Raw genomic sequence first — 24,930 nt, 5'->3', positions numbered from 1 at the left:
TGTGTGGTTGTGCTCTCGATCAGCTCTTCCTCTCTCTCTCTCTTTGTGCGATGGCGAAGTCGCTCGAATCGAACAGAGAGAGAGGCGGGATAGCGACGACCGAACAACAAAAACTGTAAATTCGTGCGCTGACTGTCGGCGGTGAGGCATCTGCTGGCCCTCTCCGCATCGCTCTGTGACGTCTGCATCGGATGTATGCTTGCTTTTTTTCTCTTCGCTTGTACGCTGTGCACTGGTCGAAGGGTCCCCCAGGACCCCAGTCGCAGACAACCGTAGCGGTCAATTGCTCCAATGTCCCCCCTCCCCCCGATGTCGAAGGCACTTGACCCCTGTGTGTGTCGTCATCATCATCAACAACAACAACAGACCTGGATTGGCATGTAGAGGGGGGGTGATGAATCCCTGATACGCCACGCGCTGAGGTGCCCCACGCCCCCCCTCGTCATCCGGGTATGGGCGTGATGATGAACACATGTGTGTATCAGGAGCACCGCGAGAGGCAGAGAGAGAGCGCGAGCGCACGCGCGAAGCTAAAAGGCACGGTAGAAAACGTAGCGTAGAAAGCGCCCTTCTGCCGCTGCTCCTCCTCCTCTCCCGCTTCTTGGGCGCAGTACGCAGCGCACCAAACGCCCATATTCACTGTCTCCGGCACTACAATACCCACACACACACACACACAATGCCAGCACGCGCTCGCCATCACTCTCATTTCCTTTGTGCTCTCTTCTTTCCCTCAACCTGTCCTATCTCCCAATCACCACCACCCCCACTCTCTGTGCCCTCCACACACACACACACACACACACACACACGTATGCATGCACACAGAGGTGCACAGCACCTTTCCTTGCAACGCGATGGAGGACTGCAGTAGTCATGTTTTGCTCCGACACACTCTGCGACACGACCCCGGCTGTCATCCATTTCATCAACGGCATCTCCACTGCGTGTACATCGCCCAGCAGCGGCGGTAGCGCACTACAAGATGGACACTGCGAACAGACTCCCCTGCCTGTCATGGGTCATATTTTTCTCACGAGTCTTCTCTGTGTCTCGAGGCTAGCGCGCAAGCGCCAGCTTCTCCTGCAAAGCGTTCAGCTGCCAGCCTCGCCGCCGACAGCGTCTGCAACGCCGTCGGTGGAAGAGATCACGGCGCAGTCAATGGACCAGCCCCCGTCAGCAACAGCAGCGGGCAATACAACCTTTGTGCGCCTGGTGCTTTCGCTCCTTGGACAAACAATGACAAAGCGGGCCGCCCCGGCGCCACGCGCCTCGGCCCCAGGCGATGGCAATGCCTCTCCGCAAGCCGCGCCACTGCCGTGGTGGCCCGCAACCTCTGCACCTCGTCAGAGCACGCAAGACGTCGTGTACGTTGTTCAGTGCGTGGGGGGCGAAAGCGACGGTGCTGGCGACAACGCCGGGCTCTGTCAGGCACATGTGCCCAGTGGGGGTCATGCACCCGTAACATCCAGCACAACCGCCAACTGTCGCATCATCTTGCGTTCGAGTCCGGTGCCCATATTTTCCTCAGAGATGATGGCTGAGTTGGCGCTGGACGCTGAGCAGTGCGCGTCTGTCGCATCGAGGACCGGTTACGGCAGCAGAGCGCCGGGCACCGACAGCAGTGAGGATGTGGATGCCGAAGCTGTCGCTGACTCGTGTGTTGCGCGTGCCTTAGAAGTTTTCGACTCGTGCGTGCGCCACCACGAGGAGGCCTGTCTGCGTCAGATTTCTAAGCTAGGAGACTTGCTGGAGCAGCTTCTTGAGAGGCCTGCTGCCGAAGTGCACAGCGCTGGCGAGGTGGCTAGTAAAGGCGCACCCTCTGCCACCACCACCAGTGACATCTCTCAGCTTGGGAGTTGTGTCTCGCAGCTCTATGAGTGGACCATAGACGTCCCTATCTACGGTGTAGTTCTCTGCGTCAAGGACACACATGCCACTCGGCTGGAGCGCGTGCACCGCCTCACCACACCTCTGCTTCAGGCGGCGACCGGCTGCGGTGATGCAGCAGGCGGACCTCTCGGCCCCGTAACGCAGACCCTTGCCAAGCTGCATACCTGGTGTGCTGCATCAACAACAACGGCGTCGTCGACCTCAAGTACGTCCCTCGGCACCCCTTCTTGCACCCCCGCAATACGAACTCTCACACGCTCGCACGTGACGGAGTTGCGCCGATTTGTGGCAGGCCACTTCGAGAAGCCTCAGACGGCAGCGGCGCGTCCGCTAGGGCCAGCCAACCCCGCCACCGTGAGTTACGGCGCTTCGCTGGCTTCGGCCACTCCTGCTTGCATCGTGCACTGCCAACTCGGTGTGTCACGTAGTCCCAGTGTAGTGATGCTCTTCTACATGGACGTGTTCGCGCCACAGCTGCGTGCGGCTCTCTCAGCCGCAGCAGCGCCCCTCAGCATTTTTGACGGCCTGCTGAGTGCGTTGGTGCAGGCGCGTCCTCAAGTCCGCCCAAATGTGTGCTTTGCCGCGCAGCTTCTTTCGCTGTGGAAGCAGTGGATGCGGTCCGGCACACCCGTCGGCCCCGCTGGTGTCATGTAGAAAGCGAGAGAAGCCCCCCTCACACGCGCAGAGACTCGCACAGGCGCACACGCACACACACACTCTCTCTCTCTTGCGCAACGCTTTCGCTTAGAAAAGAGCTGAAGCGACTCGACACAAGGCGTTTGTGCGCCGATGTGGCTTTGGGAGAGAAGAAGAAACAGTCATGAAGGTGTGCTAGGTAACTCCTCGTCCTCAACCCAGCAGATTCGGACATGCATGAGTGTGTGCGACTTCATCTCCGGAGTATCCGTGGGTCATGTTTTGCCGTGCAGCGTGCAGTGAGTATTTGAACACGCAGACAAGCGATGAGAGGAAACAGAGAAGAGGTAAACCACAGAAGAAACAGACCCCTGCTCGGCGTGCGGGGGGAGGCGTGTTGACACCAACACGGCAGTGTGGCATTGGGTGCGCCTGCGCGTGTGCAGGAGGTGAATGTGCCACGTTCATCCATCTACACAGCTGAGCACAGTCCCGGTGCCTTCTCTCTCCTCTGCTCCCCCACCACACCCCATTCCTCTCCCACCCCTGCCTTCCTTTCCTCAACGCCTTCCTCCACCCCCCCCGCTGTCCCTGCACTCTGTCTTGTTATTTTGGGCATCACCGGCGATGGTGTGCGTGTGCGTGTGGCTGCTGTTCATTCTTGGGATCATCCATTGCACGGAACGCTCGCTCACAACCCCAGTGATGCCTGCGACTGTGAGCCTGAGAACAGACGCGAAGAGAGAGCGAACCCAACACACTTTTCTACTCCGCGTGAATACGCCTGCATCCGCCCTACGAGCGAGTAGATAGAGAGAGGGGGAGGGCTGAGCGTGCAGACGCTTCTCGTGTCGCTCTTGAGTGTTTGCCTTTCTGTGCGGGTGCGTGATGGCTACATTGAAGGTGACCGTCCATGAAGCGCGTGACCTCCCGATCATGGACCGGGCAACCGGGCTGGCCGACCCCTACGTCGTCGTGAAGTTCGACGACATGGAGCACACCACCGACATTGCGCATCTCACCCGAAACCCGGTCTGGGAGCACGACGTGCGCTTCGATACAGCAGACCTGCTCGTGCTGCAGGAGGACCCGCTAGAGATCCGCGTGTACGACCACGACATCATCAGCCGCGACGACATTGTCGGCATGGTGCTGCTGGACTGCAACAGCATCATCTACCGCGCCAATCCAGTCATGTCAGGGTGGTTCCCGCTCCTCGACTCTGGCGCCGGCCTACACGGCGATATTCGCCTTACCATCCGCATTAAGTTCCATGCCGCCGAAAACCCGCTGGCGCCGGCGCTACCAGAGCGCTACGTGCGCCGGCTTGACCCCCGCGTCGCCGAGCGCTCGCCGTCACTGGCGGCCACCGCACAAGGTGGCAACGGCAGTCACGCCCAACACGCGAGCAGCAACCCCCGCACGAATGAGACCAGCGTGAGCTTCACAATGGCTACTTCGGCGTCTTGCCTCAACGCAGCGACAACGGCGCAGAGCAGCGCTGAGCAGAACCCAACGGCCTCCTTCAATGATCCCTGCAAAGCCTTTGCCAACAGCGTCAACGTAAACAACAACAACGAGAGCGTCGGCCTTTCGACTTCCAGCGCTGGCCACCACCACCACCAGCACCGATCGTCGTTACGGATGTCCACACGCGCGCGGAACTCGTCTAAGGCGCAGCTGCACGTCTCCTCCCACTGCGGCAGCGCGCCTGACACGGTCGCAGACCTACCATCCCTCACCGGCGCAAGCCTCAACTTAGCGAACAACAACATCAGCGCCACCACCATGAACAGCTCCGCCAAGCCGGTGATCGGCCCCAGCGCAAACTTGTCTCGCTACGATCTGTCCGCCCTGCTTGTCAGGCCATCCGGCGCCATCACAACACAGATGGCAGCAGTGGTAGAGAGTCCTGCGACGGCTGCGATGCCGCTGCCTCTTCCCTCACCGGCACTGCTTCCCTTCCTGGTGGAACAGGACTTGGACCCGCTGCGGGCGGCCCGTGTAGATCACCCGACGCTGGCAGCGGAAGAAGAGGGTATATTCGTGTTTAGCGTCTGGCGACTTGATCCGGCGGTGTTTCGCGTGGAGTCGACGCACAGCATGATGGAGGAGCTCATCGTCAAGGCCGACCCCGAGCACGTGCGTTTCACAAACCTGCGCAGCAGCCGCAGCATCAACGACGCCCGTGTTATTCAGCTCTTCAAGCTCAGCGGCAAGGTGCGCCGGCAACTAGCGCGCAAGGTGGTCGAGCTGCAGTGCAACGCGGTACTTGGCTACGTGGAGGAGTTCGACATGGAGCCGAACGGAATTATCGTTCGAGCGTACGGCACGCCGTGTGTGGTGTCGCACGTGAAGTACGTGGACCAGCGCGAGATGGAGGCGTTTCTGCGCGGCAAGACGCGCTACATCCAGTCCAACATTATGGCAGCATATCAGGCGGAGTTCCCCAATGCGTCGATCACTACAGCGCCACCGCAGTCGCAGAGCCCCATACTGCCGCCGTACGGCGTGTCACCAATCCCGAGCAACGGAGGTGGCGGCGGGAACGCCGGCGGCGCCTCCACCCCGGTTACCCCATCGGGGACGACTCACTCAGCGAACTCCGTCGCACTGGGCAACAAGATGCCGCCTCTGCTGCCGCTTCCGCCAACGACCACCCCCTCCTCCGTTCTCACGACCGCGCACGATCATGTGCTGCCTCCTCCCATCTCGGCCTGCGCCTCACAGTTCGGCACTACGTCACAGAAGCTGCAGTCTGACCAGCTCGTGGTCGCGGTGTCAGGGACAAGTACACCGCTCTCGAGCATAGAGGCGGCTGCATCGACAACAGTCCAGTCGCCGGGAGCAGCACAAGAAACGTACGAGAGCGCCACGGAGACAGGAGACAGCGTCGGTGACTCAGCAGTGCCGCCGCTGTCACTCGAGAATGGGTGTGGTGTGGCGGAGCCCAGCGCAGCTACGCCGGTTTCCACTCTAGTTGGCGCGCAGAGTGCCAACTCCACAACGCACCACTACTCACCGACGGCCTCCACCCTCGCCAACAGTCCTCTGTGCTTCTCCCTGCCCTACAGCCGCAGCTTCTTGGCGCACTCTATGGACGCCGCTACACTCATGTCCGCTGAAGCGCTCGTGCCGCCGCCATCGCAGCAGCAGCAGCAGTCGTCGTCCCATGCGAACCTGATGATGCGAAGCGGCCCAACCGACACCACGGCGACGACTGCCGCAGCCAGCCTGGTTCCCGCACCAGCGCTAACTGCGCCACCGACCGCGAAAGCTGTTGTCACTGCGGGCAACACCGCGGCTGGTGGCGGCTCGCCAACGCGGGTCACGATATCGATACTCACCGTCAAGGACCTTCCGGCCGGCTCCATTCACCACATCGGCGGCTACATCTGCGCCCGCTCGGTGAAGATTGTCTCGCGTGTCAAGTCACGGCAAATAATCTCGCAGGAGCGCGATGCGTGGTGGATGGAGCTGCGCGAGGAACTGCGCGCCAACGCCCGGGCATTTCACTGCAACACCGTGCTAGGCTACGAAGAGGAGACGCAATATCACGAAGACGTCGTTCTGCTTTCCTTGTATGGTACGGCGGTGATGCTCGACATGTCCGCCGCATCACTGCGCGCTGGCCCCGAGCACCTGTTTTGCTGGCAGAAGCAGCGTGTGGCGTCTAAGCGCAATTGTACTCTTCTGCACCTCTATGAAGGATCGCGTCGGAAGGGCGGCCTGGGCTTCCTCGCCGGCGAAGTCAGCGATCTCCTCATGCACCACGTCTGTACCATCTGCCACAACAAGCCCGTTCCGGACGTGCTGCTAGCTGCGTGCACGCTGCCCGTCGAGCTGAACTGCGAGGCACCACCGCGGCTAGTGCAGGTGGCCGTGTCAAAGCCAAAGCCAAACGTGAAGGGGGTCGAGCTCGCCATGGCAGTGTCGCAGGCACTTCCCTTCATTGAGTTTGCCCTGCACAAGCAGCTCCTCTTTAACCTACGCCTACAGCAGCTGAACGCGTGCTTCTCTCTCCGAGTCTCCATCGTTGTCGGGCACGACGCCATTGTCGGCATGCTGACAGGATCAGGCTGTCGCTTGGCAGGCCTGCCCGTGCCGCGGCTGCCTCGTATGACCGTGGTGGACCCGCAAATCGCGCACAAGGAAAGTGTGGTGAGGCTTCGCGACGTGATCGCCTTACGCCGGCGCCGCCGCAACAACGCACGTATCAGTAGCAGCAGTCGGAGCACCTCTTCAACCTCGTCTTCCTCTTCCTCCAGCAACCGCTCTTCGAGGTCCGCCGCTGCGGTGCAGTCGTCTGCGATGCCAGGCGTCAACGGGAATGGGCCGTCGCCAGCGGTGTCAGCAACGAGGCGACGAGGTGATGGGTCTAGAGACGATGCTCGTGACGTCGACTCGGCTGGCACGAAGGCGCCCAACGCCGCCCTCACCGCTTGCTTTTTCACCACATCGTCATCCTCACGTACCGGCTCCTCTTCCTCCGCATTCAAGCGGCGTAAGCGGCATCGCCGTCGACGTCGGCGCCATCGTAGTCATGGCAACCGCGGATCGTCACCGACGTCGCATGGCTTCTCGAAGTCCTCCTCGGTGACAGACGCGCTTCTGTCGCCGGCGTCGGGAAATGAGTCGCTGCGCAGCGGCCAGAGCAGCAACACCGCAGTCGCACCGGCTCAGAAACGGCGCCGACACCGTCGCACGCGGCAGGCGAGCACGAGGGCCGCCGCTGTCGCTGTCGCAGCAGCAGCAGCAGCAACTGGCGCTAGAGGGGTAATGGGCGCCACCTCTGGCTCTCAGTCACGAGGGCCCACGTCGTCGAAGTCACACTCGCCCTCCCCCTCTGCAGTGATGTTATCGTCGCGATCGTACAGCTCCTCCCGCTCCTCGTCCAGCAGCCGTTTCAGTACGTCATCCTCTAACACGTCTCTGCATTCGTGGGTGCTGACGGAGTCGAGTGAGACGGACGAAGATGTCTACGCACCCGCCGATGAATGGCGCACAACCAGCGGCGGCGTCCGCACAAAGGCGCGCGACTATGTGGTCAAGATCGACGATGTCGAGGAGGCGGACATGATGTTGGGCATGGTGGACGCTACAAACTTCGAGGATGGGGTGCTGCTCACGCTGCCGTACGTGCCGGACAGCGCGAACGCCTTCGACTTGCAGGAACGCATCGTGCTGTATCGGCGCTACTCGCGTGCGTCAACCTTTCCGTTTGCCGTTGGCGGTGGCGCTGGGGCAGCCGTGCTGACAGGCAGTGGGAATAGGGCCGTCAGTCCTGGCTCCCGTGCCACCACTGGGGAAAGCAGTGTTCTTGGAGCCAACGTGATGGGCGGCAGAAGTGCTTACCAAAGCTACAGTGGCCCCGTACCCAGGACAGCCGGTGGAGGAGACGGCATGAACGCCGGTGGTGGGACAGCCGCAGCAGGTCGCATGGCGCTCACCACGCGGCTTCTTAATGAGTACTGCGCGGACGCCAAGCGCGCCTTTGTGCATAGGGCCTGTCGTATGGCGATGCGCAGCGGGCAGCCGCTGTGGCTGCGTGTTGTGAACCTGCGAGTGGAGATGATGTTCGTGCCGAACAGCGCTGAACTGCAGCTGCGACTCGAGGGCTGTCTAATGGTGGTCAGTAGTGCTGGCGCGAGGCATCAGCTTCTTGAGCTCGAAGATCGCGCCTTTCGCGTGTGCATGCATTACGCGATGGAGTCGCTGTCGGGTCTACGGCAGTACCAGCAGCAGCAGCAGCAGCAGCATCCAAGTCAGGCAAGTCAGAGCAACCACGGCGGCGGCTCCGCCGCGGGACAGCGGGCCACTTCTGGCAACCCCTCACCCTACCTGCGGTGGACACCTCATACGCCCCTGCTTTCTCCTCTGGTGACGGACGTCGCCAGTAACAACCTCGTCACTACCTCGTCGGGCGGGCACGCAGCAGCTGCTGCAGCACGGCAGACGCCGTCGGCGCAGAACCCGTCCATGCCGCAGCCACTGGCAGCCTATGCGACTGCGTGCGCAGCGCACAACCACAAGGCTCATGCGGCGAGTTTGATGAGCGACATGTTAGCGATGAGTTCCGTGCTAGCGACGGTTGGCTCTGGACCGGCGTACCTCGACGCGCGGCGACTGTTCATCGCCAGTAACGCGCCTTTCTCCATGCCGTATGTGCAGGACATCACCCTGTCACCGCCGCGCGTGTGGAGTGGCGTCGCCACCGCCGTCTCGGAGGACACCGCCGCCCCAGTGCGGCATATCTCGACCTACGCCGAGTACCGAGATAGTCGCGGCTCGCGTGCAAACTCGCTGTCGCGGCGCTGGAACACCTTTGTCCGCGCAGCCAGACAGTCCATCAAGAGCCTCGTCGGCCGTGCCACCGCCAGTGGCACGGGAGATCGGCGAAAGCGGCAGCAGAAGCGACAGTGGCTGACCTCGCCCTTTGTGTTGAATCCCTCGGCTAGGGCAGCTGAGGAGAATGGCAGGTCACTCATGCTAATGGGTGGCACCGCTGGCGACTCATCCTCCATGGCTGGGGCTGCACGCGACGCCAACTACGGCAACCCCGCAGCGCGCCTACCGAAGGATGTATCGCAGCTGCAGATTCTCATCCCTGTGGTGCACTTCACCCCGCTCGACTACATTGCCGGCCGCTCCATCGTGCGCTACCTCGGCCGCCTCTCACAGCACTTCATCCGCGAAGACTATGAAACCGATACCGGCGACGGCCTCAACATGTTTTTTCAGCGTGCCGAGACAGAGATTGTGTGCACCGTGCAAGCCCTTGTGCGGCTGATGGGTGGCAACGCGCTACTGAAGCACCGCATCGTGTACCACGAGATCTGCGACTCGGACGGCTCTGGCAGGGCCTTCCTGTTCGCCACCGTCACGGGGGATGTGGTGCAGGTGAGTGACACCGCCTATTGGGGAAGGCACGCGCAGCAGAAGGGCGGAAGCTCGCGAAAGAACGGGAAGGACATCACCACAGTCGACTTCTCCGATGACGGTGATAGCGGCGGCGCCGGCAGTCGGAAGGAATGAGCGCCTCCGTGCCGGCAGTCTCGACGCTGCGGCCAGCGGAGTGGGGGAGGGAGGCTGGCTACACCAACCCCGCACGAAGGGGGGCGCAAGCCACATCGCAGGGACTGACCGCTGGCCCCCGCCCGACCGTCATCGACGCCCTCAAGCGCGACAGAGCCATCGCAGTCGGCAGCAGTGTCGGTTACAAGGCGCTCATGCACGCACGCGCACATACACACGCATCGTGCAGTCGTACATGACACAGTCGACGCTTCTTCTCTGTCTTGCCCCACATCGACGAGCGTGGTGAGCAGCACCACGGCAGCTCCACGTGGGGACAAGAGTGTCGCTCGGTCGGTGAGCCACGGCAGCCCCGCATGACGTTCGCAGCTGCGAGCGCCTCTGAGTTGTGAGGAGTGTAGGCCACGTACGCGTGTGCGTGGGGATCTGATAAACACGCACCGACACTGCCGCCGTCAATCGAGTGACAACGGGAGAAAGTGTAAAGCGGGGGGCGAGGGGACGAGATTGAGTCTGCTGAAGTTTCTTCTTGTCGACTCTCCCCTCCCCCGCTTGTGTAGGCGTATGTGTGTTGGTGGGGGGGGTCGTCTCGCTTCCCCTCTTATGCTTTGTGTTTTACCCGTTTCTCCTTTTACGTTACCCACCGCGCCGCGGCCGCCGCCGCCGCTCCTCCCCCCTCCCCCCCCCCCGCGGAACCCCTCGTGCACTCTTCGTCTCTCCCAACAACACGAAGGTGTTTCAGGAAGAGACTAATGTCGTAAGAAAACAAAGCGGCACGCTGCACATTACGACTTTCTCCCTCTCGGTGACTATGTGTGGCTATCCCACTCTCTCGTCAAGGTGGGGGGGGGTGATGTGGGCTAGCATCTGTGGTGCAGGACACGGGGGTTGATCCCGCCGTGCGGCTCTAGTTCTTCTTGGTCTGGAGCAGAGGGAGGGGGGCGCTTCCTCTGCTGCCGCGAGTCTCTCCATCTTTGTCACCTCGTGCGTTCCTTCACCTCCTTTGTTGGCGCTCAGCATACAGCGATGTGCTCTCCCCCTTCCCACCCCATGGCTGAAACGTGGTCGAATCCCTCTCCTCTCTTCTCGTAGCCTTCAAGTCAGTGCCAGCATGCGCCTGGGGTTAGCTATTGGCCGGTTGACGCAGCCTCCTCCTTGCGTCGTCGCGGCGATGGCGGCAACGGCAGTCTCTGGGCGGCGCCCGCGCAACACCAACGTACCACAAATACTATCGTCACCGGCGCGCCACTGCAGCAGCGGTACTGCATCGTCGTCATCAGCGGGCCGTGTACGAGGCAGCTGCAATCATTTCCAGCAGCAGCAGTTTCACCACCACTCCTTCTACGAGAAGGGCTCTTCGGCACCGCGTGGAAGCGATGGAGCCGGCGCGGGTGGCAAGCAGGCACAGAGCGACGCAGCGGGCGACAGCTGGGACAGTGACCGGTCATCCTCGTCCACCACGGCATCCTCACAGCAGAGGGAACAGGACGAGCACACGTATCGCATGGGCTCCGCCACGGCGCAGCAGCGCCGGCAGGTACGTCAGCAGTGGGAGAAGTCCTTCTTCGGTCGTTTGCACTACGAGGAAGGCATGCACGGTCGGTTTGCCGAGGCGCTTAAGTCGGAGGAAGAGGAGGCGTTCCGGCTGTCCATCGCTGGCCAGTCGAACGCAGACTTGTTCCCCCAGTGGCCGGAGGACGAACAAGCGCCGCTGAGCGAGTTCAAGCGACTTCGTCCATCCCTGCAGCTACAGTATATCGTGAACCGGCTCAGCAGCGGCGAGCGCCGCATCCGCTATGCCGTCGACTTCGGCAGTCTGTTCATGATGGCTCAGCTGAATCTTGGAGAGATGATGGTTACGGAGGCGGACACGCTGCTGCGCGAGCTGGGCTGGATGAACGACGAGGTCGCCGCAAGGATCGAAGAGGTTCAGGCGTTGGCTTCCAAGATCAAGTACGACCTTGACCTCGACTAGGGGCAAGTCGCAAGCGACGCTCTGCCTTTTCATGTGCACAAGTGTGTTCGCGGCACGTGAAGTTTTCCCCATCCCCTCCCCCTCGCTGCACCGCCACCACCACCACCGTCACAGACACATCTGCCCCGACGCCTCGCCTCTCTCTCTCTCCCCCATCATCGCGCTTGCACACACTGCGGCCGCGCAGACCCCAGCGCACATCACACATGTGCTTCCGCCTCTTGCACTTGCCAGCTCCTCGCCAACTCTCGCTTGCCTGTTCAACCCGGCCTAATGCGACTCACGCACACGCACACCAGAAAATCAGCGTCTCGCATCTCCAGCGCATGGTGGAGGCAACTTACGCCGTGCATTTTTGCTGTTATGTTCTCGTCTCGTCGTTCGTGTGTACACCTTTCCTCCTCTCCCGTTCCTCTGGGAGTAGTAGGTAAGCGTCTCCTCCCCCTTCCGCATCCACGCACAATCGTATTCACAATGTAGACAGACTCTTGTGGGCGATTTCTTTTGGTGAAAGGCGCGTCACAGCCAGTGAGTACTGACGGCTAACGCTCGATCTCGCTCGCTCGCACTCCGAAGCCGGCAAAGCGAGGGCGCCGGCACCTGTGGAGGCACCAGAAAAGTTCGCGCCTTTGGTTTGCCCCCTTTTACGCGTCTCTTGTGCGGTCTTCTCGAGACATAACGGGTGCGACGAGATCGGCCTGGCCGCTCGAGTGCCCCTTTCACCCCTCCCCAGTAGAAGCGAGAGCCCCACTTCATCTATCGCCACCACTTCTCGTCTCCACCCGCTTTGAGAATCGGCCCTGGTAGCCCTATGGCCCCTTCTCCCGTGTTATTTCCACCGCCCGTGTCCCCAGAGCCAGCTCTCCGCCCATCCGACCCCCTTCATCCCTCCGACCGGTGAGACAGGAAGCTGGGAGGGGCGGGTGGCTGCGCACTCTCGGCCAGTGGACAAGCACCGCGCATACGCGCATCGATGCTCTTGCGTGAGAAACGCGCTCTGCCCCGGCCAGTATGGCCTTGGTGGGGCTTTCTTTGTTTCTCCTCTCTCACGCTGGCAGAGGAAAGTGGAGTATTCATCTGTGCGCGGCAAACCTGATTTCACTGCTCAACACAAACACAAGCAGGAGTGATGCGCCTCTGTATCTCCCTCTGTATCGTCCTCCCCCTCCCTCCCTCTCTCCCTCTCCCTCCCTCCCCCCTCTCGTCGTCTTTTCCTGTCGTTTCTTCCTCGTCCCTCAGCCTCCTATTAAGCTCAGCCCACTCTTGGCCTGTGGCAGCGCACATTGCATCCTCATCTCCTCGCCGCCTCCGCCTCCCACTCAGTCTCTCCTGCTTTGGGTTGTATCAGCCACCCGCCGTGGTGGGCGCAGGTACGTCGGTGTCGGCGTGTCGGTGCGCCCTCCTCGTTCGCACAGCGTAGTCGCTCGGGTGGCCGCTGGCACGTTTTCTATGTGGCCGTAGCAACTCGCTCCCCCCTCCCTCCCTCCCTCCCTCTCCCATCAAGCCGCAGGGAGCACGAGCACAAGGGCACACGCTCAGCAAGCGCGGTGTGTGTTGAGAAAGAAGTAGAAGACGAAAAGGCGTCCACCACAGCCGTCAAGCCGCTCTCGTCCCCGTAGAGGAGGCAGAGGAGTGGTGGTGCACCAGCAGCGAGCTTGTTTGTGTCTGCGCTTTCCCCACCCCTCTCCGTACACCCCTTTTCCACTCCTCCACAGGCAATGACGACAGTTCAGACAAAACAGCTGGCGTGGAAGCCGGCGGCGGTGGCGGTGGCGACGACTGCAGCACCGCCAGGAACACTTCAGCGGCGTCACCTGGTGGGCAGCGCAGCATCAGCAGCGCCAACAAACTCGTCTGCTCTCATCAACGCCTGTGCGGCTACAACAAGCGCAAGAGCCCGTGGCCTCGGTAGGCATCGTTCAGCGGGTGCCACAGTGCACATCGACCTTCCCAAGAAGAACCAACTCAGCTCACGGGTGCCACTACGGAACTCGTTGAGATCCTCGCTGCCGTCGACGGCGGCCTCGGACAAGAAGGCGGAAATCGAACAGCAACAGCACAATCGTGCATCGCCAGCTTTGCAAAGATTCCTGAGTGAGACGCCTCGCTCCATCAAGGCGAGGCCGTCGGTGGTGTATACCACCCAGGCGCTTCCCTGCGCTAGCCAGAACAAAAATGACAGCAGCGGCAACAGTGATAAAGCGGTGAGCCATCCGCACAGCACGAGTGTGACGATGCCCTCCGATCCAGTTGGTGTGAAGGGTTGTCTAACGCTCCCCCTGCCTGTCGAGGCGTCGCTTCTACAGGGGACTCGGCATCAGCCAAAGACATCGAGTGTCTCTGCGGCACTTCTGCTCGACGCCGACCAAGAGTCGTCAGAGCCGCCGCGAGGGGTGACGAAGGAACAGCTCGCTGCAGTGGCAGCCGACGCACGGCAGCAGCTCGGACAGCCGACCTATGTCACCCTGACAGCCCGACAAATCGCGGCGGAGCAGCGCTGGCAACAGTCGCACAGTTACGATCGCATTGTGCAGAACCTGCATGAGCGACTAGGGGTGGTGACGCCAAAGCCGCAGGACGCAAGCGAGAAGAGGAATGCGCTGTCAAAGCCGCTGGAGGTGGTTGCGGATGTGACGGACAAGGCCATCGCGCTGCGACGGGCCGAGATGGCGGAAATGGTGGCGCGGCTGCGTCGCCTGATTTTGGAGGCCAACATCGCAGGCGTTCCCATCATACCGGCCGCCTCCCTCGGCGCCTCTGGCACCCCGTGCCCGCCGTGCCAGTACTGCATCGAGCTAACGTCAGAGGAAACCATCAAGAAGTACTTGATTGCAGCGCTGCAGGTGATTGTGTCGGAGCGGGTGGTGGTGCCCATGGCCGGTCGGCATGGGCCTACTTCGGTGATGAGCAACGACCTCTCCGGTGGCGCGGCGACGCTGGACTCCTTCCGGGCCCACAAAAGCCGTGCACACAGACGGCCGGCGGAGGCAGTGGCCCCGGCGCGGTTCTCGGTGCCGCGGTGCTTCCGTGTAGAGCTGGTCCCGTTTGGCTTACAGAAGGTGTCTCTTCACGTCTCGGTGCACGACAACATCGCTGAACACTTTTTCAAGGCGCACGCGCGGCAGCAGGAGCATCCCTTCTCCTTCGCTATTGATCCACCGTTCCCGAGGGAGTGGGCGGAGTGGACGGACGCGCACCGGCAGCGGCTGTTGCACCGCGTTCTTGTCGACCTCCTGCACAGCGGCGCCACCCCGGCCGTTCCAGTCGCCCTCAAGACGGTCGCGCTCTTTCCTGCTCACGTCGACATCATCCGCGACGCACTTTGGAGCTCCGTCTGGTCCGCCCGCTCTCTGAAGGGGTGGCTGACCATTTCCGAGGATGCCGTCGCCAGTTACCTAGGCGAGGAGGTCATGTTCTACTACGCATGGATGAACCACTACGCGCGGTGGCTGCTGGGGACGGGTCTACTTGGGGTGCTGGTGTCTATGTTGAGCTCCCTACGACTGGCATCTGACGCCGCCATGGCGGCGGTGCCGGACAAGGTCGTAAGGTCTGCAGGCACCACACTTGTGCTCGCCCCGGCGGCCTCTTCCTCAATGACTCTTCGCCGCACCGTGCAATATTGCCTGGACGTGGCGCTACTGCCACTCGGCAACGCGTTCATAGTCATTGCGAGTGTCCTGTGCATCAAGATGTGGGAGCGGCGCTGCAGCGTGTTGTGCATGAAGTACCACCTTTTCCAGCAAGAGGAAGACGAGCTGAAACACGACTCCCGCGGCACACCAGGGGCAATTTCTCTGACTGGCGAGTCGCAGCTGTGCCACCCGACAAAGTATCAGGCGATGCTGCCGCAGTCGCTCACCTGGGGCGTTGTTGCCCTCTTTATGGCCGGCTCCCTGGGCCTTATGGTGTGCTCGCTCAACCTCGACGGGATGGTCAGCGACCCGGCGAGTCGTCTGGCGATACCGTCTCTGCGTCGACTCGCGGCGGACGGCGGCCTACTGGATAAAACGGTGCACCCCATCGCGGCGCTGCTTCCATCACTGGTGTACTCGGTGTGCATTGCCGCGCTGAGCTTCACCTTCAAGAACCTGGCCAAGCACCGGACGCGCATAGAGAACTATCGCGACTGTGGCGAGTATGTGCGCGCCCTGACGCTGAAACGCGTCGCCTTTGAGCTCTTCAACTCGTACGGAAAGTTGCTCTTCATTGTCTTTGGACGCGGCAGCATCTCAGAGCTGGCCTCTCATCTTCAAATCATTTTCTACGTTGCAGTTCTTAGTCGAATGATGAGTGACACGATCGTCCCGCTCGTCGTGACGCATCGCCGCCGCGTTGTGTGCCGCCTTTTCCGCACCGGCAGCGTCGAGCCCTCATCACGGTCGTCTCACACGTCGCAGTTCACTCCCGTCTCCCTCCCGCTTAGCGCGCAGGGCGGCAGTAGCGACTCGCCGCTGAACGAGGTGGATGAGATGCCGGACCTGTGTGACATCTACATGGACTTCATCGAGGTACTGATTCAGTTCGGGTTCATCCTACTCTTCGCTGCTGCCTACCCCCTCGCGTCCTTCGTGGCACTGCTATCGAACATCATTAAGGTTCGCTCCCACCTGTTCACGATGTGCTACGTCATGCGCCGGCCGGTGCCGCGACTTGGGGTGCAACAGAACACGACGTGGTGCGGCATCATGCGCGGCTTTGCCATTGCCACCGCCATCATAAACGCATTTCTGCTCGCCCTCATGTCCAACCACACGCCGGTGCGGTGGCTCCCCAAGCACTTCACCACGATCGGCACACTAGGCAGCCAACGCACCAGCGACAAGTTGAGGATGAGGGGCAGTGGTAGCGCGGCGGCGGTCGTGAATCTGAATCGCAGCGTGAACCCCCCCGTGAGGGGGCTAGAGACGATGCCGGGGAAGGGGCGCATCGTCGCCTTCGACTCCATAACGATAGAGCACGTGATGTGCCTGATCGCCATCTTCCTGCTGTGGTGCATCCCGTCGACGCCGCGCGAGGTGCGCTACTACAAAACATGCAAACTGCGCGAGCGCATGACACTGCAGTAGGCGGGCGTAGCGGATCACGGCATGGGGCGCGTCTCTAACGGCTCATCACTGCCGCTCCTCCCAGCCCTCTTCTCTGTATTTTCCATACGTTGCACCGCTGCACCTCTGTAGGTATTCCCCGACCCAACCACCTCCCGCCCCCTCTCTCACTGATCTTGCCACCTAAGCACGTGTATGTGGGTCGCTGTTGCACACGTGATGCCGACCTCCGCACCTCGCCCAACCAGTGGTCGGAGACGCGCACACACGCACACACCAACTGCGAGAGAGGTGCCTAGGTCTTGTGTATCTTCTATCGGAGCTTGACTGGCGTACCCCCTCCCCCTCAGCTTGGCCGCAGCGCTGTCACTTGTATTCTCGTCCTCTCTCATTCGACTCCCACTCTCTCACTCCCTCTTTGCTGGCGGTGTCCTCCCCCCCCCCCCTACACACACACACCACATCACACCATTCGGTCCCCTTTACTTCTGTATGTGCTTGCCCTTGCACGTGTGTGGGTGTGGGAGAGCGGCCGGATCCACCGCAGTCTCCTTTAGCTTATTTCCCCCACTCCACGCGTACACTTCCACCTCTCGCTCTCTCCACGTCGTCGTCGATCAACCCTCCGCCTATCTCAGGCACACACACACACACACGTTCTCCCCCCCCCCCACCTAAACTGTGCCGATCGCATTTTGGCTTCGCTTTGCTGCTTCTTGCCGTGATCGCTTCCGCGCCGTCATTTCGTCAATTCATCGAGTACGCTTTCTTCCCGCCTATCTCCCTGAAGAGCGCTGTTGCCTGCATTGCAGCCATTCGCCGCTTTGAGCTCAAGCTGGCAGGAAGTTGAAAGTGACACCGCCCCCCCTACACACACACACACGTGTACGTGCGCAGCCACACCCATTCACCTCTGCTGTTCATTGGCTTATTTCCTGCTGTTGACTCTCTCTTCCGCTCTCTTTGAGCGTGTCCTCTGTCTCTTCGCCTCCCATCCCCCCACCCTCCCCACAGATGCGCGTCCAAATCCGAGGCATCCCCCCGTACAGCAGCGACGATGTCGTCGTCTTGGACAACCTCACCGTAGCAGAGCTGCGCAACAGCCTCATGGACAGATTTAACATCGACCCCGCTACGCACAGCATCCGCCTGTTGTACCGCGGACGACTAATGCAGGACGCCAACTCGGTGAGCAGCTACGGCGTGGAGGAGGGCAGCACGGTGCACATCGTTGTGCAGCCCCGTCAGCCGGAGGGCGGCAACAGCGGAGGCGGTGAGGAGCACAGCGCGGGCCCGAACCAGCAACAGCAGTTCACGATACCACAGTTCTCCTTCAGTACGGGAGGCGGCAGCGGCTACAACTACATGTCAGGGGGCGGCTTCTCTTGGCAGCCATTTGCCTCTACACTCGCCCAGTCCATCTCCACTGCCTTTCAGCACCAACAGCAGACGGCGCCACAGGGGTGGTCGATGCCATCGGCGAGCCCTTCAGCGCCAGGCAACAGTCCGCACGTGGCCTTCTCTTATGAGATGGGCTCGAACGTGCCGAGGAACGACGGCACGGCCGCCGCTGGTGGTAGTGGCGGTGACACAGCTGCAGCTGCATCCAACAGCGATCCTGCGATGGCTGCCACCATGAACGCCCTCGCCTCGCAGCTGCCGTGGCTCATCTCATCCGTCCTTTCCAACTCGCTATACGGCAATCCGGGCGCGCAGCCGCAGCAGCAGTCATCCACCGCAGGTGCGACACCCGCAGGCCAAGCCTCTGGCGGCGTGAGTGCAGGTGCCTCGATGTCGCAAGCAGAGGCTCAGCAGCAGGTGGAGGTGGACCACGATGGCGCTGCTCAGGCGATGACGGACACCGAAACTCCAGGGCAACGCGAGGACGCCACGTCTGCCTCGGCTCCACCGCATCCATCGGCTGCTCCTACGCCTGTCACTGCGGCCGGTGGTGCTGCACCGCAGCCCGTGTTCAACTTCACAGCCGCCTCGCCATCACGAATGGAGGTGTTTGTGGGCAATCCAGCGCCACCGATGCCGCACCTGCAGTACCCGCAGCATCAACCATCGGTCGTGCACATTCATGTGCACTGCACGCCTGAAGAGCTGGACGCGATACCGGAGCGGCTGCGACGACTCGCTACGCAGATCCCCGTAGGACAAGTGACGCTGCAGCCGGACACAACAGATCGTAGCAGCTATCGCCAGTCCACGCAGCCGGAACAGCAGCAGCAGCAGCAACCGCGCACCACCGCTGCCTCCCAGGGGAACAACACCAGCACCTCTGTTGCAAGCGACACGCAGGCGCCGTGGATCAACGAAGCTATGAGTGCCATGCTGGCAACGCTTGGAATGCCACAGCTGATGCAACTGGTGGCGGGCAACTACAGTGTCCTCGCGAACCTGCGCGCGCTGCTGCAGGAGCAGGTGCAACGGCGGCTCAACGGGACGAACAGGTCTCTGGATGCCATGGCGCATGTGGCCCAGCACGAGGCGAAGCAGCTCAGCGAGCGTATCTTAAGCATGCCAGTCGTGCAGAACCTCATGACGCAGCAGACGACAGCGGCGACGAGTGCCGGGAGGACCATTGAAGAGGCGTCTCAGCGCGTGGGCGCGTTCAGGAGGGAGCTTCCACGTTACCTCGAGCATTTCTACGTGGCGGTCATGCAGCACCTCTGCTGTGCCTCGACGAACACGGCAGAGTGGAGTCGTGAGCTGCGCAACATCGTGGTGCGCTACGTTGGCATGGTCCTCAGCCGCTCGGCACGGTGGTTTGAAGATGGCAGCCTCGCCTTCCAGCCCGCCATGGCAAACATTATGCAGACCCTCCTGCAGAGTTCCGGCGTGCTACAGCAGTACCCTGTGCTGCAGACCTTCTCCGCCATGCTCAGCCCGATGCTGCAGTCACTACTGGGTCAGTGGGAGCGAGAGTACGACCAGAACATGCGGCGCAGCGACGACAACGTGCAATTTGAGCAGGACGTGTCGCAGCCGTCGCCTTCGCTACTCCCGCAACCTCAGGCGCAAGTCGAGGGCCTCACCGTCTCCTCCGATGGCGTGGCAGCGGCGCCGCCTCTAACCGCGGAGTCAGCCAGCGACCTGCTGCAAGCCTGCAACGCCAACATCCTCGACAGCACTGTGAGCAAGCGCACAACCACCACGGACCGTGGCGACGACGACGAGGCACGCATAGACGACGATTTCGAGGATCTGGCGAAGGAACTGATGGAGGATGCTGACAACAACGCGTCTCAGCCGGCAACGAAGAGGGTCACGCCCGACTCACGGCTGTTGGACACGCCAAACAGGGACCCGCCAGCGTCCGCCGAGAAAACTCCTGTGCCCGGGGAAGCAGCAGCGGCAGCGGCGGCCTCACAGGCCCACCTGACGTCCGCTGTGGAGGGCTGGGAAGACGCCTGCGACGTGCCGCACTCGGTCGCCGAGCGGGTGCGTGTCATGGCGTCACGCTACGTTGGGGCGCATGCGCCGCCGCCATCGCATGCGAGATGCCCACATGACTCGACCACGCGTGCCGAAAGTGATGACTGGGTGATGTGGGAGGCGAGCCCCTACCACCCCGCCGCCTCGCGCAGGTAGGCAGGGGTAGCGCGTGAGGGGTGGGAAGCGCGCCTGCGTGTCTCTTGTCATCTTCACAGGGAGAGCAAAGGGTACGCTTTCAGATGAGAGGAAGGGAGGGACATGCACGCCGGTGCAGCGCGGCTTCTCGCTTGGCTGGTGCTCTTGCAAGAGTGTAGGGCTCCCCCCCCTCCCTGCGTTGGTCTTGTTTGTGCCTTGGGTCTGCTTCGCGTATCTTCTAATGTACCTCCTGTCCACGTGCCTCTCCCTCCCTCCTTTTCCCCCTCCTCTCCTACATCTCTCGTCGTGCTCATGGGTGAGGCTTCTGCGTACGTGAGCGTGAGCAGGTGTAGATGCGCCTCCTGCTCTCGCCGTATACTTGTTACTATTGCTGTCGCGGTTGCTCTACGTGCTTGAACGTCCTGTCAAGGCTCTCTGCGTGTGTGTGTGTGCCTCTCCTGTGTGTGGGTGGGTGCTGTTAAATGGAAAACAGGCATGAGGAGCGGCGGCGAAGGCCAGCACCGATCCTTCGTACACACTCACAACCACCAGGGCAACGGGCACGGTGAGTCCACCCTCCATCCACCTCTCGTGAGGCACCCACCCACACCCACACACACACGCCCCCTCCCCCTCTCTCCCCCCCCCCCCGCCTCGACCGCTTCATCACCAGCGGCGGGAGACGTGGCATCGGACGCCTTTTTCTGGTTATATGGGCGTCTTCCTCGCTTTCTCTCCCTCCCTTTCCTCCCTATTTTGTGCAGTATCTGCCCGCACTCATCCCACCATTGTACCCCCCGCCCCCGTCAGTGGTGTCCGTGTGTCGACACCCCCCAACCTCAGTAACAAAACGTACGTTGATGTCTGTCTGTCTGTGTGTATATCGGGTGGGGAGGTTGGAGGGGGGGGGCAGCATGAGAGAGAGAGGGAGGCAGTGAACCGCGCATGGGCGTGCAACGTAGAAGATCGAGTCGCGTTTCCCTCCCTCTCTCCCATTATGCCACCTGCTGGTTCGCAACATGCCGTGCTGTGCGCATACGATACCCTCCCCACCACCGCCCCTCACCCCGCAGGCTAAACGCCCTGTACCTCTCTGTGCCCTCAGTCTTCATCATCGCTCTCTCTCTCTGTACTCTGCACGACACGTCCGCTAAGGGCACCTGCACACAATCGCAAGCACATACGGAGGCTGTCACACGCGCATGCAGGCAATGGCCACCGCAGCGCGCACGTACCGGCACATCGTCGCCCGTGAGCTCTCCACCGACTTTCGGGCGATCACGTCCATCGTCGAGGCGCCATTCCCAAGAGAGCTACACCCCAAGGCTATCCTCGTGAAGAACAAGTACCTTGGCATCAACGCGAGTGACATCAATTTCACAGCTGGCATCTACCAGCCTGAGGTGCGGCCGCCTTTTGCGTGTGGCTTCGAGGCCGTCGGAGAGGTGGTCGACGTAGGCAGCGGCGTCAAAGACTTGAAGGCCGGCGTTGCCGTCGTGACTCAGAGCTACGGCGCGTTTGCAGAGTACCAGGTGGTAGCGCGACGGCACGCCAAGCCCATACCGTGCTTGGCGAGGGAGTACCTGCCGCTAGACCTGAGTGCGACGACGGCGTCCATCGCGCTTGAGCACGTCCTCAAGCCGCAGCCTGGCGAGCGCGCCGTCGTGACGGCGGCAGCAGGCGGCACAGGGCAGTTCGCCGTTCAGCTGCTCAAGCACGTGTACGGCTGCTCAGTCGTCGGGACATGCTCTTCACCATCGAAGGAGGTCTTCCTCACCGATACGCTCAAGTGCGACGCGGTGGTGAACTACAGGGCAGAGGGCAACAACACAGCGGCGGCGTTCATGCAATGCTACCCACGCGGGATCACCATCGCCTACGAATCCGTTGGCGGCGACCTCCTCGAGGCTGTCATCCAGAGCCTCACTCTGCGCGGCCGCATTGTCTCGCTCGGCTGTGTGTCAACCTACCAGAACGGCTCCGTGGAAGCAGTCCGTCCGAGTCACAAGCCGCTGCCGTTGCAGCTGCTCGCTAAGAGCGCCTCCCTCTCCACCTTCTTCCTCCCTCACTTTGCCAAGTACGGGCAGCAGCACTTTGACCGTCTCTGTGCACTGCATGAGCGAGGTGTTGTGCAAAGCTGCATCGACCCGACGACATTCAAAGGACTGGAAGGGGTGTACGACGCCATTGACTGGATGTGGGGGCAGAAGAACTGCGGCAAGGTGATGGTGGAACTTTGACGTGACCAGCTGGCCACCATCAATGCTGCCGCCTCGCTATAACGACAACCGTAGCGTTTGGCTCATCTCGAGGGAAAGCGTGGACCACACACGTGTGTCTTTTCGCTTCCTCCTCGTGCGTCGATGCTCAGCCGCACACCGCAAAGGGCGCAAGCCTGGCTGTGAACGCAAGTGTCTGCTGATGGGCGACGGGGAGGGAGGAAAGAAAGGGCTAAGCAACCGCTCTGTTTTTACTTGCTGTCGCAGTAGCGAGCGATGCATGTCCGTGCACATGCGTCGGTGTGGTGCCCATACACCATCCATGACACAGCAGCGACAGAGAAAGAAACAGCGCACAGGCATGTGACTGGGGTGTGTGATACACAACGCCACCAGCAGCAAGGCGGCAAACTCGCCCCTCTCCTTGAATACCCTCCAAGTGTGCCTCGAATCTATTTTGTAACCACCACCACCACCCCCGCGCACGCGCGGATCTCGAGAGGAGCTCTTCCCCAGGCGCAATGCCTCTGTGCCAGCGGCGCATGCCCGATGAATAATTCTCGTACCTACACACTCATCCTCACCCTATTTACTCACCCCCTCCCCGCCTCTTCTTCTCCGTCGTCGCGCAGATACCTCTTCAAGCTCTGTGCGTGCGTGTGACTGTAGGCGCTATACCCTGTTGGGACTTTGTACTCTCTCAGCCTGATCCCCTCCTCCTTCATTCTATTGGGTATGCATGTTTGTTTTTCTCCCTCTCTCTCCAAGTGCTCTCTCCGTTTAACTGGGATTCATCCATCATCATCATCATCATCATTGCGTTTGCGGGAGGAAGTGCTTGTGCGTGCTTGCTGGTATGCCACGCCCCCACTCACCGCACCCGAGCATCGCAGGAGCGTCGGAGACAAGCGACAGAGCGATGGCGAGCACGGGAAACCTGAAGGTGCCGGAGACAGCAGAAGAAGCGAAGGAGCTCGTCGCCATGATGCGGCAGCTGCCGGACAACCGTGTCTGCTTCGACTGCCCGCAGAAGAACCCGAGCTGGTGCAGCGTGACGTACGGTATCTTCCTCTGTATGGACTGCTGCGGCCGGCACCGTGGCATGGGGGTGCACATCACCTTCATGAAGTCCGCGGAGCTTGACAGCTGGCGCCCGCAAGAGGCACTGCGTGTGGCGCTTGGCGGCAACAGCAGGGGGAAGCAGTTCCTGAAGCAGCATGGCAGCATGGACCCCAAGTCCTTCTACAATTCACCCGCCGCCGCGCTGTACAAGCGCATGGTGGACAAGGCCGTGGACAACTTCACGCAGAACGGCCAGCTACCGCCGGCATCGCCCATTCCGCAGCCAGCGTCACCCATACCACAGCCGGCGTCCCTGTCTCCTACTTCCAGCGCCAGCCCCGACGTGACGACGCAGGACAGCCCAGTGGCGATGGCCCCGATCGTGATGATGTCCTCCAAAGCCACCGGGCTGGGGACGAAGAAGCTCGGCGGTGGCGCCACGCTTGGCGCAAAGGGAAAGAAGAAGGGCTTCGGCGGCATCGCCCGCGTCGAGGGCACGATCGAGGAGTCCACGCAGCCGGTGCCCGAAGAGTTACTGTACGATCGCGAGGCAGAGCAGCGCAAAGCCGCAGAGGCGGAGATGGAGTGCCGGCGCCAGGCAGACCTGGCCGCCGCCGCCCGCGCCGCGGACCCTGACGTCCTCCGTCGCAGCGAGCCGAATACACCGAAGGTGCCGCAGGCGCCGCGTCAGACGGGCTTCATCGGCAAAAGCGCTGAGAATGTCAACGGCGACCTCTTCGACGAGACGAGCGTGCCGGTGTCGTCGCCGGCGCCGCTGATGAGTCAGCCGTACGGTGCGAGAAGCAACAGTGCCACGTGTGCCTCGCGTTTCGCCGCCGCGGCGAGTTCGGCCGGGCCAACGACAGCACCGAAGCCCGCCCCGGCGGCGTCGCGCGCTGGGCCTGACTTTCGCGGTCTCGGTAGCCAGGCGTATGTGCCTGAGACCATCCACAGCGCCGACGGCGGTCCGCAGAACAGCAGCGGCGGCATGGCCACCTCCATCACAGCAAGCGACGCCCTCTGGCATGTCACGGAAGCGGCACGCAGCCTGCAGCAGAGCGCCGCGCAGGCGACCGGGGCGTTGGGAGAGGCGGTGAAGAACTTCCTTGACGATTTGTAGGTAAACAGAAACTGGAGGGGGGGCACGCGGCGTACGGCGATGGCTGGCGTTGTTCGGTGTCTGTGCGGGGGGAGGGGGGAGGGGGGCTGTCTCCTGCCCCAGGTGGCCGCCGCTTGTCGTGCTTCGCGTGTGTGTGGCATCGTTGTTGTTGTTCAGAGCACATCCCTCTTTTGTGTAGGCAACGAGGTGGGTGTTTGCCATGTGGGTCTGAGTGTCTGTGTTAAGGGGGGGGGGGCAACGGGAACGTGCGCGTGTCGTCGTCGTCTTGTACTTTGGGGATCAACATCCCTGATGACCCGAGGGGTTGGGGGCACCTCGGCGCGTTGCATCTCAGGTCTCAGTACCTTCTCTCTTTCTGAGGAAGTC

General features: G+C 61.7%; 7 protein-coding genes across 7 annotated transcripts, besides 1 other annotated feature; all 7 read left to right on the top strand.

Moving 5' to 3' along the window:
* Positions 1-876: 876 nt before the first annotated feature.
* Positions 877-2,547, top strand: LPMP_130660 (hypothetical protein; the record flags this gene model as incomplete). Its single annotated transcript, XM_010698846.1, has 1 exon — positions 877-2,547. One exon carries the CDS (start codon positions 877-879, stop codon positions 2,545-2,547), a length of 1,671 nt encoding a protein of 556 aa, XP_010697148.1.
* Positions 2,548-3,417: 870 nt separating this feature from the next.
* Positions 3,418-9,564, top strand: LPMP_130650 (hypothetical protein; the record flags this gene model as incomplete). Its single annotated transcript, XM_010698845.1, has 1 exon — positions 3,418-9,564. The coding sequence occupies one exon, from the start codon at positions 3,418-3,420 to the stop codon at positions 9,562-9,564; it is 6,147 nt and encodes a 2,048-aa protein (XP_010697147.1).
* Positions 9,565-10,675: 1,111 nt separating this feature from the next.
* On the top strand, positions 10,676-11,539 carry LPMP_130640 (hypothetical protein; the record flags this gene model as incomplete). Its single annotated transcript, XM_010698844.1, has 1 exon — positions 10,676-11,539. One exon carries the CDS (start codon positions 10,676-10,678, stop codon positions 11,537-11,539), a length of 864 nt encoding a protein of 287 aa, XP_010697146.1.
* Positions 11,540-13,773: 2,234 nt separating this feature from the next.
* Positions 13,774-16,608, top strand: LPMP_130630 (hypothetical protein; the record flags this gene model as incomplete). The annotated part of the gene is made up of 1 exon (XM_010698843.1): positions 13,774-16,608. One exon carries the CDS (start codon positions 13,774-13,776, stop codon positions 16,606-16,608), a length of 2,835 nt encoding a protein of 944 aa, XP_010697145.1.
* Positions 16,609-17,601: 993 nt separating this feature from the next.
* On the top strand, positions 17,602-20,184 carry LPMP_130620 (ubiquitin-like protein; the record flags this gene model as incomplete). Its single annotated transcript, XM_010698842.1, has 1 exon — positions 17,602-20,184. The coding sequence occupies one exon, from the start codon at positions 17,602-17,604 to the stop codon at positions 20,182-20,184; it is 2,583 nt and encodes an 860-aa protein (XP_010697144.1).
* A 1,181-nt stretch (positions 20,185-21,365) lies between these two features.
* On the top strand, positions 21,366-22,403 carry LPMP_130610 (oxidoreductase-like protein; the record flags this gene model as incomplete). Its single annotated transcript, XM_010698841.1, has 1 exon — positions 21,366-22,403. One exon carries the CDS (start codon positions 21,366-21,368, stop codon positions 22,401-22,403), a length of 1,038 nt encoding a protein of 345 aa, XP_010697143.1.
* An 835-nt stretch (positions 22,404-23,238) lies between these two features.
* On the top strand, positions 23,239-24,564 carry LPMP_130600 (hypothetical protein; the record flags this gene model as incomplete). The annotated part of the gene is made up of 1 exon (XM_010698840.1): positions 23,239-24,564. The coding sequence occupies one exon, from the start codon at positions 23,239-23,241 to the stop codon at positions 24,562-24,564; it is 1,326 nt and encodes a 441-aa protein (XP_010697142.1).
* A 311-nt stretch (positions 24,565-24,875) lies between these two features.
* Positions 24,876-24,930: part of a repeat region that runs on past the window's edge.

The sequence above is a fragment of the Leishmania panamensis genome, assembly GCF_000755165.1.
Source record: "Leishmania panamensis strain MHOM/PA/94/PSC-1 chromosome 13 sequence".
Lineage (NCBI taxonomy): Eukaryota > Euglenozoa > Kinetoplastea > Trypanosomatida > Trypanosomatidae > Leishmania > Leishmania panamensis.
Note: the sequence above shows the minus strand (reverse complement) of the source record. Positions and strands in the feature narration are given on the sequence as shown.